The 13500-nt window shown below is 35.2% G+C and overlaps 1 protein-coding gene across 1 annotated transcript in view; it reads right to left on the bottom strand.

Annotated features, from left to right (window-relative positions):
* LOC118265341 (protein O-mannosyl-transferase TMTC1) overlaps window positions 1-12889 on the bottom strand; it is a 99444-nt gene extending 86555 nt beyond the window's left edge. Inside the window, exons 1-2 of the mRNA XM_035578169.2 lie at window positions 12551-12889; window positions 2418-2545 (exon numbers count right to left, since the gene is read on the bottom strand). Coding sequence (XP_035434062.1) covers window positions 2418-2506 — 89 coding nt within the window. The 5' untranslated portion in view covers window positions 2507-2545; window positions 12551-12889. The remainder of the gene's footprint in view (window positions 1-2417; window positions 2546-12550) is intronic.
* Between the last annotated feature and the right edge of the window lie 611 nt (window positions 12890-13500).

Raw genomic sequence — 13500 nt, 5'->3', positions numbered from 1 at the left:
TAATTGGTGGCATTCCTCAAGAGGATTGGATCGTAGTTCTTTTTATGTAAGAAGTTGAATGATACGATACGAATTTTATATAAAAGGTTTATGGACTCCTTCAAAAAAATTCCGTTGAAGCTCGTGTGAAAAGACTTTCTAAGAATAATTTCTGTTTCTAAGAAAAGCTTTAGCGACGTCTTCCTATAATATTTTTAACTTAGTAAAAATGCCAAAAGAAATTAGTATTTTATGAGCTTTAAGTAAAAAGTATAAAATGTAATAAAATTGTAAGCGACAAATTTCTTATTATTTTTTTGTAGTACATACTCGTACAAGCCGGTAAACGAACAGGCGGATCACCTGATGGTAAGCAATCACCAGTGGCGTTACAAGTGCATTGCCGGCCTTATTTAGCAATTTAAGAGTTGTTGGAGAATCGGGGATTGCAAAGATTGAGAAGGAGGGTAATTGGGCCTCCAGTAACCTCACTCACACAACGAAACACAACGCAAGCGTTGTTTCGCGTCTGTTTCCTGTGAGGCCGTGGTATCACTCCGGTCGAGCCGGCCCACTGGTCCCGAAGCATGGCTCTCCCACGCATAGCACACTTATTCAATTGGGATATCTCCACCTAAACGTTATGTTAAGTTTGACAACGTATTACATTGATATTATATATACACATTGCCATGTTTTAATTCAGAAATATTTTTAGTACAGGTGACTAAAAGAAAGAGCATACAGGTAACTAGAAAATAACCAACGAAATACTCATGCTAAAAGAAACCTAAAAAATCATGTTTCAATGAAATTACTTGACATAAAAACCACAAAAACGTTTTCCTTATTGATTTCAATCAAAGTTAATGTACCACTCAACTAAACGTTGAACAAAATAAATAAAAATAGCAATAATTGACGAGATCTATCGATAATATTTGTAAGGTTGTGCGACTCAAAGCATCTAAAACGTACGTAGGCAGACCTTACGCACCTTAAAGGCTTCCGTTCTCCATTTATGAAGGAACCTTTCAACCAAAATCTGAACTGAAGTAAAATAAATTGAATTAAAATATTTTCGTTGCGACTATCGTTGACCTTTTAGACCAGACTGTTCTCAATGACGATCTATAAAATAATCTATATTATTGGTAATATTGAATAACAACTCGAGTACAATTATTGAGAAATTGTAAATGAAAACGGACAAGTGCTTCTAAGCTTGATGAGTTCCAAGACCTAGGAATTTCACTGAACAGGGTTGCAGTTAAACGATAACCTTCATCCAATAAGTGGTGAATGCAAATCATTTATTTTCTGTTCATAATTCGCATGGGTTCAAATCGACCTTATAACAGCGATTATGCCTACAGTTGACCAACCCTACTCTCCCCGCGGGTGTCATAATCATTTTGAAAACCTGCTAGCCAAATGTGTATATTATGGCAAGGTCAATCTGGCAATTGACTGTTGATATTTTATCTATGGCTAATCAAGGTAGCAGAAGTACTACGAAAATAACTTCTGTCCCGAAATGAAATAGCATACTTTGTTATATTATGTGGGATAGGTAGATGTTTTTTTAAGCGAAAACGAGCAGACAGATCTCCCGATGGTAAGCAATCGCCACCACCTATGGACATTTGAAACACCAAAGGCGTTACAAGTGCGTCGTCGACTTTTTGGGGTTATGAATTTAGGAATGTTGAGAAACCAGGGATTGGGAAGATTGGCAAGGGGGGTAATTGAGCCTCCGGTAACCTCACACAACGAAACATAACGCAAGCGTTGTTTCACGTCGGTTTTCTGTGAGGTCTTTACTATCGCTAACATTCGTCCAATTAAATCTAACATTTAAAAGATTATTTAACCTCGACCTTTTTATTAAACGCCAGTTAATATACAAACACCACAAGAAAGTTTGCTTAAGAAACCGACCTTTTGAATTTTTCTCTTTCTCTTTACTCATCTAAATTGCTGATTAGATCTGACGAAACCATTAAATTATTCCTTGGACATTTGTTATATTCAGTTTATTTTACATTTATCGGACTACTTTTACCAGGATGACTGTAGAAGCACCTAACTAAAGAACAATAAAGTGAAAACAAAGTAGGTATTTTTGTTTGTATATTTTTTACAATAATATTTACGATTTCTTCAGATTGGTTAAGATCTCATTTGACATATAATGTAAATAAGTTTTTCTCAGTTGCTATTTAACCCCGTTTAATGTATAACATCCGAAAAAATACACAATTTTGTTTACTGAAAAGTCACAGACACTACCGTTCAAACTCAAAAATATTTGCATTTGATTTTCCTATATAACGACACTGTTACAACTGACCCGATTACAAAACTTGTAGTAAACTTACTACCATATAAACCACTTAAATATACCCGGTACTAAAAGTACCATTGTCTCAAATTACCTGTCATCATAAACGAATCCTGCATCCAAGGTGTTGTAGTAGAGCAGGAAGCCTAGCAGCGAGCTAGCTGCCGTCACCACGAGCTCCATTCTCGCCAAGATGTCTACATCAGGGTCACCCCCACCCCTCTGCAACAAACATGCACTTATATTAGATACGTTTTCAAACCGAAGCCCCGCCCTCTTTGGCAATGCACTACTAATAGGTATTTAACTAGTTGCAATATAACCTCTCCCATTCGAGCCTATCACATTCAACGTACAATTGGCAAAGTGAATGTACTATCCATTCAGTCATATAAAAATTACATAAAACCTCTACTACTTTCTAAACATTGAAACTTTCTCCAGTTTAGATGTACTAATTCTGCTATTTGGTATATTTCGCTGATAATTAATAGATGCAACCTAAGAACAAGACACATTTCAGATATATCTATAGTCGTAAAAAATCACACTAATATGTATTATACATGTGAAAGTTCGTTTGGATGTTTTCCCGTTAATCACGCTGAAACTACTCAACGGATTTTGGTGAAATTTGGTATACAGACAGAGTATGAACTGACTGGGGTGATAGGATTTTTTATTACACGGGAACTCGAACGAGTCCGGTAGCAGAAGCTAGTATAGTTTACGTATTTAAAAAGCGCAAAAATTGTAATATTTATCATGCCACTCTACTTCTACAGCACTTTTAAGTGTAGATATACTATAATTTAATCACGCACATAAACAGAGAAATTAACTTCAAACTCATTCCGCACCTGTCATTCAGTCCAGTTTATTTCTACGCGAAACAATTCCAACATTACAGCTGCATTCAAACGTTTGTTTAAAACTTATTTGACTCGTATCCTGAATTAAAACTCAACACATTAAACGTGTTCTCTATTTAGCGGGAAACGTATTCTCGTCACGTCATCGCATTAACCTACCTACACTAACTAGATGCTTAACAGACTTTTTAATTATTAAATGGATATTTAAAACGTTTGGATTTCCACTTACATATATGTGAAATATTATTTCAATTAAGCTGAATACACGGTGTGAATAACGAATACGTATTTGATACAAACAAACATGACACGAATATGCTGTGTGTATGTGAGTATGGGAGTATGGGAGTAACACGGACTTGTGCGAGTATAATAAATTCACGAGGTTTGCTTCCCTATTGTGTTTTGTGCGATATTTAGGTATAACGCAACCAAGTTAAATAGTCATACTTTTATTGAATACATTTACATTAAATGTACCTAATTTTGTTGAATTTCCACACTAGAATTTTCTCCAGTGTCGTGGGTGCGTTTACATACAAACTAGTTTACATATATACATGACACACAGACCCAAAACAACAATTTGTGGATCACATAAAGCGTTGCACCATGTAGAAATCGAATCTGTTACCCGTTGCACGGTAGCCGGTTTGCTTTAATTATTTTTAAGTATCGAAGAGCTTATGATTAGAAAATTAATTGTGAACATTAATCTTATATCAATATTCGTTTTTAATATTGAAAGGTGTCATTACCATTTTGTTACATATCTTAGGTAATATAAATTGGAATAAAATTATGAAACTTATATTGGTAAAGGTGCTGAAAATTTTATAACAGAGTATTGTATAATGGTCAATATGAAGGTACGACCTTCAGGTGAAATTACAATTATCAACTATTTTACTTGTAATTTACTTTGCTTGCATAAATTAATAGAGAAAAGCTCTACTAGTTCAGCTCTAATAGAAAAGAGTTACTTTTACTTTAAACGAATTTTCCGTGATCAGAATTTATATTCATTTTTCATAACATTTCAAATAATAATTTCCCTCAAAACTACAAAACACACAAACAAGATAATCTAGTTTTGAAACAATCCTATTATGTCTATCGTAATAATTGGATTGTGTATCTATTTCATGTCCCAATTAAGGTGAAGTAAAATAAAATATCTATCCGAACAGTTGTTCGTGTCTAATCCGAAACAATTTAGTTTGGAAATGAGTGCACGGCGCGAACGTTTTCATTGGGCACAGTTCGTGTCACCACGGCTGTCGGCCGGTCCGGATGTTGCCGTGCCGGCGACGCCCGGCAAAAGTTACTATTTAGTTTCACCAGATGTGTATTCCAACTAATTACTTTTTCATTTCCAAACTCAAAATAGATAAATACAGCTGGAGCTAAAATGTACTTCCTCGACAGGATGTAATTTAATTCATGGATGATTTTCTATTTATAGCAGATGTAATATTGCTATTACAGCAGATAACTTACAGTAAAATATTATCTGTTATTGCATTTTCCTAATAGGTACGACAGAAATCATTTGATAGAACTTGTGCTGTGTTGTAATACTCTATTAAATCGATTTTAAAATTCATAGGGAAGTACCATTCAAGTTTAACTTCTTCGAAACAAGGACGAACATTGACAGTTCCGGATTGTACCCGTCATAACTTAGAAAAACAAATATATTTGCTTTGTCTTTATTTGTTACATGTGTAAAGGGATACATCTGTAGTAGAATAACGGCGCAATGCTAATATTCCGTCCGTATCTGCCCTTTATGTATCCCAAAAGCGCTGTCGCACGCAAACGCAGGGGCTTTACGCGTAGAAGACGTCTCGTAGGCCTATCCGACGGCTCACAGACGACCGCCGACCGTTCGTAAACAATGCGTCAGTGGGTTGCTTTATTACAGTTGTCAAGCACTACAACGTTGTTCATTTTATCTCTGGGACATGTCGACGAGCTGTTTAGCTGTTCGTAGTGTTTGTACTTCTGCTAATTGAGCTACAGCGCCTTTCCTGTTTGCCATAGTTTTGTGTGGAGAGGACTGTTCCAATTCATGACTTAGCACTTTTGAATTATACACTTGAACAAATCTTGGTATCTTGCCGAACACAAAAATACGTCATTTGAAACGATACGAATAGCAATTTTGTTTACATAGCACAATGATAACGTAAAAGTAATTTTTCATCGGAACCGTACACGTATTTTACACAACGATTATCTTTTCAATTTCCCAACCATTCAAATAACGTTTTCCACAAAGACGCATTCCGTGTATAGGTAGCGTGAAATTAAATCGTAAAAAGAGGGAAATTTTCCTCACCGTGGGATGTCCTTGAATAGCTCTTTAAAGTAGAACAAACATATCGTGGTATACGTTTCTTTGTATTGATGCTTTGATTGCGAATAATAACCCCCTAAAGAAATGTATAATGCAAACGCATTGTATGAAAATGAGTACAAACTAATTGGGATGTTATTTTGGTGAGGAACAATGAGATATTTATACAATAGGATGATTTAGCTCATAATGCTAATATATTAACTTTCAGATATCAATATCTATTTCCAAAACACACTGACTTACCAACGCAAAAGATTTGTTTTGTGAAGAAAGTAATCCGGAAAACTAGTAATAACTTTGTTTCATTTGTTATGTCGGAATGAAGCAGCCAATCGTGCAGAGCAAATAAAGCGAACTTTGTGGAGCGAAAATAGACAAAGGATCAGATACAGGTAAATAACTACGCATGACTTGGGCAGAGAAAGCAGTTCCAACGTTTCGTTCAGGGCTGCCACGTACAAATTAACCCTCAACGTGTTCGCAATAATTTACTTATTGCCAAATAAATATGCAAATTGCCAAGCGCTCCCATTTTAAATATATCCATCGGAAAGTGATAAATTACTTTCTTAAACAAATTTTCCGCCCCGCTTTCCCGACGCGATACGTCGACACTTGCGGTTTGCTTGAAAAAATGTGTAATCGATTAAAAATCAAGGCTCGAGTATCATAATTTATCGTCTATTTCGGAACATTTTACTTGGTTAAACAATGAGTGAGTACAGGGAGTGATCGGTAGTATTCACGTTTTGCCGTTACATCGCGTCTTTCACACAAGATTAACGCTCAATTCAAAGGTGAACACCGTTTCAAAAGCTATAAATTTCTCCCCGTGGCTCGTTTCACCCGCGAGAACGCACAAATTTATCGGAAATTAGTATCTACTAGAAACTCCACCGGGATGAATAGACACAACGTTTACGAAAGCTCAGCTCAATTTATTGTTACCTACTGACTCGAGGTTGGGAGTAAACGAAAAACAAATTCGGAGCCCGCCTCACTGACTCAGCAATCCAAAATACAACATACATTATTTAAGTATGATATTTTGATACTTTTGCGGTTACCCGCTCCCTGGTACCGCGGACCGGTTCGTTTGGTTTACTCGCTACAGACTCGGATACTAATGAAACTTACCTACTTTTCTGTGGAGCTCATTGAAATGTGGCATATGTCTTGCGTGGTAGGTGGACTCATTGAAATGGAGAAGCGCATGTGAAGTCTTTCTAGCGATTTGTCTTAGAAAACGGTCCTCCAAGGGATATGAAGTGATCAATAACATTCAGCGTTACTGTAATATAATCTCAATACGCACCGTCTTAAGGGTGCCCGAAGCAAAGTAATGACGACACTAATTACCTTTGGTAAGTAGTTACCTTTACTAATGCCTTTTACTATTAGTAGAATCACAAATCTTACGCTGATACAATCAGCCAGGAAACCACTTTTCCTTGATTTCATAATGATGAATGTTTGTTGTTTCTTTCTGGATTTTCTACCGCAGGAGTATTTATAATGGAAATGAAATTTTTTTTTACCATAAAGTCCTCTTATACCGGCTGTGATTTACGGATAAAATAAATGATTTTATTTTAAAAAAGAATAACTATCGCGTTGTATGTTATGTTATATCTTATGCGCTATCAATACTCTTCAAAAATTCATTACATTAACATAAATGTAATTTAAAGGTCAGCAAATATTTACTTTTAAAAAAGGAGACTTATGTTAACATCATCCATTTATAATAAGTTGTATTACGTCAGCTTCTTAACTGTCATCAAAGAACTTTGTGACTTTGAAAGTATAATAAAAGTATGTTCACAATCGCTGGTACTTCGGATTTTTTTTAATTTAAAACTTATTTACGCAGGCGCTTGAAATGAAACTCATACAGAGTAGCGAAATTTTTCGACAAGAATGTGATTGACGGGGGTGAAATACAAAAAAAAATGTAATACTTTTGATGTTTTCAGAAACAAAGTCTATTACTTCCTGATACGGTTGCATATAATTATGTTAATCTTTTTATTAACATGCTTTTATTAAGAGTTATATGCCTTTTTGTGGGAGAAAAGTCATCCAATGATTTTTCCTGCCTAGGTGCGAGGTGAAAGGGAGTGTCAGACTCTTACTGACTCGTAACCACCTCGTTCCTACTCCTGCTTTTCGAGCCGAACCGAGCCGAGCCCCGGTAACCCGCTAGGTAGTCCGCAGCACCGGGAAGTACATATATACCTATCGAACCATACAATAAAATCTAAGAAACTGAATCATAGATACTTTTAATTATTGTACCAACATGAAACTTGGCAATTATGTATGTAGATTGGATGACCATACAATATTATAGTGCAACTGACATGGTTTCTTTATGAAATTTAAAGGCGGCTGACGGTACTATGGACTGCCTACTAATAAATATATTGAGTTTGGGCTCATTAGATATCTCAATTTCTCTTGTAGGTTTACTTTTTTAACCATGAAATTATTCATATCAAAAATTTTGTTTATGCGAAAAGTGTTAGCTTTTATTTGGCAAGAGACACGCCGTTTCATAGTTTGTAATTAAAGCGGGCCAAATTTGAATATAGAAAAGCGTGACGTCATTGACTGTTATTTGTTTTTATTTCTGCATTGTTCTAATGGCGGCAATAATTTGTATTTAGAAAGAGAACAAGATGTATTTCTGCTCTTGTCATTTTGTGTCGGACGTCATTGACGTGTCATTTGTTTTTATTTTGCCCGGCGAACAATTCAAAAATGATATTTTGTTCCATTAGATTACCTACTATATCCATGTGCCATAAATAGCAGCTTCTATGGGAAATGAATGAAATGAAAAATACATCAATTTTAGTAATTTCGTAGCAGTATTTTCATACTTTCCCTCTTTTTAAACGTTCCTTGAACTTTCACTAATATTTCAATGCCAATTACCAATTAACAAGTTGGTCCAGAAGTTTTCGAATTTTTAAGACTAATGAACAGGAATTGATTTTTAAAAGCGTATTTTTTGTTTTTTTATGAACTTATTCAATTACTGAGTTGACTGACTTTATTATTTCAAAAAAATTGACATGGATCAAACCCGGGACATTGTGCTCATCACTGTAAGTCAAGCATAAGGCAAAAAGCCAGTCATCCAAAGTATTTGCTCTGCAAAAATGGCTGTGAAACATTTTTTCTGAACAATAAACTTCGGATCGTAAGCAAGGAGATAGAAACCTGGCGATCACACTTTTTTATACTTTGGACGTGGTCGACGGCGTTTGTCGTCTATTGAACATTCTGTACATAAAATATAAACAGCTTTTCATTCGCCATCGTCTCCTGGTGACCCTATAAGAATTTCCAGCTGTCCACGAGAAATAACATTTTTACGATTCTGTAAAGTAAACCGTCCGAGTTATGTCTTATAAATTTTACCACGCCGCGACGCTCTACCTTCCTTGAAATGGTTGTCCGAGAATATTCCCGTATATAATCAAAATATAGGACCAATATAAAGCCAACAAAGGGTCTTAGAGAATCTTGGTGTATTCATCAACTTTTGATGACGGTTATTAATAATACTGATTATATACCTAAATAATGCTGCGTCGTGCTGTTCCTACAATGCCAACTGGTATTTACGATTGTATCCCGAATCACGAAATGAGAATTATGTTGCTTTAATAAAATAAAATACTAATAAAGTACGTTTTATGTCATCTCTTTTAGCAATTATGACCTAAAACATATAGGAAAAACACTATAATTCTTATGTTAGTATGAGATCTCATAAAAGATACATATTGATACAATTTTCCAGTCCCTCTACCTTGGTCATATATCCGTTTACGTATCCACGGCCTCGTGACATTAATATAATATTTTCATTCATTTAAGATAAAAAGCTAACGTCGCAAGATAAGGAAAATGAAACAAAGGGAACATATGGAATATTATGGACGGAGTATATTGCAATAGTGACGTGTCTGCTGGTACTGCCGTTACACAATCTCGTTGGATCGGGAATGTAATGAATGTGCGAGGTCGTTGACAGTGGAAAGTCGTCGAAATTTCGCCAATATGACGGGCGGAGGCAGGCTGTAAATTTTATTTCCGTGAATAATAAAAATAAAGCGAGTCTAACAGTCCGTGCAAAGTGGTGCGAGCATATTAATTACATTAGCCGCCAGTGCTGTACCGTTTAATTGAAAAATGACAAAAGTGTAGCTCCATTCACATGCTCGTATATTTAATGTTGAGAACAAAATTGTTTTGTAAAACGAAAACAAATAAGTGTGATTGGAAAAACAAATTGGCGTGAACTAATTTAACTTGCGATTATTCTATAGAAGTATTATTACAAGGACCATTTTTTAGTACGGTTGTTGAAATTATTCCTGGACCATTTCCGTCCTTCCAAGAAAATCAAGGTAGATCTGATTTATCTTCTATACAATTTTGATTCTTTGGTATTATAGGTGTAATATCGATTTCTGTGTTCTCCATATTTTTTCTATTTACGTGGCTGGCAAAAAAACTTTTCTTGAAAGAATTTACACGTGATTTCCTTCAGACAACTTTTAAAACTTTCATAAGAAGGGACAACATGCGTACCGTATCATTTCATTCCAAAATTAGTAATAAGGAAAAAACCGGTAAGTTGTATTTGTCCCGAAATAAAACGAGTACTACATACTGGTCGTATTACCGGTCATAAGGTGGGGTGGTTCTTATCTAATTTAGCTCGGCAGGCCAGATAATCCAAGAAGCAATAGCTGGCATAAAGACGAGAGGAATGGAATACCGGCCGGGCGGAAGGTATGCAGGTACCTATTGTAATTTCTCTCCCGGCTCGCCCGACCCTCGCGTAGGAATGTCCGTTGTTTATACAACGTACATAACCTGCTATTGATAAAAACCTGATGAATTATGGAAAGAAGTATGCTTTTATTTATTGCTTATTAAATTCATCTTGTTTCTTGTGTTCGGTTCTTATACCTGTGTGGAAAGTAGGTGTATATTTCACTTTGAATACCGAACCTATATTTTATACTGTCTTCAAATGTTTTTGTTCGATGTAAAATACGATTAGTAAAAAATAAGAGGTCATGAGTCATGAAGTTGTTCGTGTATTCTTATCCACATGAATCTATAATTTAACTCGAATTGAAACAGAAATGTTAATTAATTTTTACATACGTAAACGAATAATTTTTGAGATGTGTGACTTTTGATAAGTTAAATCAAAAGACATTTCTATAATAATGCATTTTAATAATTTTGCGTGCTCAGTCTAAAATAAGTACTGTATGGAAATCATGAAATAAAGATTTATTTCTTATTTAAACAGAAAAATTCAGTCCAAAGACTTTTCTGTCTTGCAATTTTCAAATAAATCATGCTTGTTGTCTCCACACTCTATAAGCATGCCAATTCTCGAGAAACAGGAATTCCTTCCTTAACGCTCATATTTGTTTAATAAAACGTTTTTATAAAATTAAACAATTCATGTCCATTTGTATTTCAACATAACATAAACGGACATGAAAATAAAACGGAAAAAAATCAGCACCGAAAAATAATACCATTTACAAAAAAATATTTCAAATGAATTAAAAAATGTTTTTTTATTCGGACCACACGTTATTTTGTAAACATATTATATAAAATAAAAGAAAAAAATCATTTTTATTCTTGGAAAGTCTTTATTTTCATATTGAAACATTTTTATCCTATTTTCCTGAATTACCTTCAAATTCTTCCATCAATATTTTCCTTTATAAACTTTCATTTTAGGAAAACCATGTCACAATATTTTTGCCTTCTTTAGAATAAAATTTCATTACAAATACACATTTTTAGTTGAAACCTCAAAAATGCGAGCTCTCAAACATGTAATATTACGAAAATAATATTTCACAAATATATTTCTTATAATCAAAAAAATATACGCCAATAAGTAACTTATTACTAAGCAATAAAACAAAAACAATCTGCGAAATCGGAGACCAAAAATATCTTCAGACGTATAAGTTATTTATATCAAAATTCTTTCTCGTAAAATACATAATGTAATAATAAGCCTCACAACGCGAAATTACTTGGCTTACGGATTCTATTAATTCCGTGAAGCGGCAAAATCAAAACATAAACAACGAAATTCCACTCTATGCAAATGACAACAAACATTTAAATCGATTGTCGATAGTCATTCGGCTCGGTGACGCTCTAATCCCAGTCCACGTGGAACGTTAAAATAAAGTTCCATATCATTCGAGGTTATGAGATACCAGATGGGGTGACGACCGTCCCTGAAACCCATCGAAAAGGTGCCAATACGACAGGTATGCCAAATCTATATCTTAAACGTTTATGTTATCATCCGCTACGAACGTCTACGAAAGTGCTACGAATTGGCTACGAATGTGTTCGTAATTTACACTTGCGATATTCGCTTTCCAACTTTGTGCTACGAATTTCATAAATGATTTTAAAATGTAAACATGGTATGTTTTGTTTGAATGTGTTACATTTAAGTGAATTTGAATATGAAAACAAGTATTTAATTAATATATTTGATTTTTGTTCGTCTACACACCCGGAACAAACTGATTACATCCGGCCCCTTATTTATTTAGTTTCAAGAGAATATATTATCGAATGGTAACTATTTGAAATTATATATTTAAAATAAAATGAGATTTAGTAATATTCTTGACCTTATCAATAAAGAAATGGCCAGGAAGGCGTGCCGCATTTACGCCTTCCTTAAATGAGAACAGCCCAAAATGCTAAAATGTATATGGAAGCGTTCTTGGTATTCGCCCAACAAATTAGAATGAATGAAGCCAATAAATCAAAACAGAAATGATAAAACTACCAATCATTAGTAGCTCAGGCGGTGTTTGTTTCTATTATCATCGGCAAAATTTCTCGACCATGCAACAAACCCGTGATAACATAAATAAATCGAGAAAACATTATATTCGTTACCTTTCCGGATACAATCCTTTCTTTGTTCACTTCATAATTAAATTTGAGCACTAATCGAGTGTCCGCTCCTATACGAAACTTAACGTTTTAGGCCGTTTTCGTAAGTTGGAAGTAGTTTTTAAAAAGTTTATCTAATGAATACGTCCGCCAATAATTAACGTTACATCTCACTGGCCAGGGAATGTGAGATCACATTCAACCGCGAACCGTTTATACCGGCCGAACGTTACACTCACTACAAAGGAGAGCGTGCGTGTAAGACCGGCTCACAGGAGCCATGTTCGAGGGCTCCGGCCGCCTGCCGCTAGCCGACTGACGTTGGTATACACGACACATCTGCATTTAAGAAGCCGCTATCGTTATGCGACTAATCGATTGGTCGAAGCGAGTGCCACTGTCACCCGTCCCTTTCCCACAATTCTCTCACTCCGATCTCGCGCATGCGCTCGCAACTATCATTCTCTTTTAAAAGTAGCGAAAAGTAAATAAACTCATACGAACTGTTTACTAAGAGAACTGAAGACGCGGTTGAAGTCAAACATTTGAATTGAGATCATGGACCACTGCTAGTGAAGGTTATAATGTACAGGAAGATAAGTTTTTCTTAGTTTGACTGAATTTATTGGGTAATACTTTATTATAAGGAAAAGCTATTTCGCCTTAGGTGGTGGCTAGGGACGAAACGTCACTTGTTGCACGGCGACTTTGTTCCGGCGATGAAAGCCACGCACGCTACTGCACGCCATACCTTTCGCTCTTGTTGTTCTACTGGTAATTAATTGGAACGTATTATGCTTTACGAATACACTAATCAAGTTATTGTTGTGATTCATTTTAGTGGCAGCAAGTAAGTGTTTTTATTACTCCTTAGAACAAGAATTAAGCTTCTGAGGACAATGTAAGTGAATGGAAGCTCATTTACTCACGCCATGATGTATAATAACAACACG

The sequence above is a fragment of the Spodoptera frugiperda genome, chromosome 28 (genome assembly GCF_023101765.2).
Source record: "Spodoptera frugiperda isolate SF20-4 chromosome 28, AGI-APGP_CSIRO_Sfru_2.0, whole genome shotgun sequence".
NCBI classification, from domain to species: domain Eukaryota; kingdom Metazoa; phylum Arthropoda; class Insecta; order Lepidoptera; family Noctuidae; genus Spodoptera; species Spodoptera frugiperda.
Note: the sequence above shows the minus strand (reverse complement) of the source record. Positions and strands in the feature narration are given on the sequence as shown.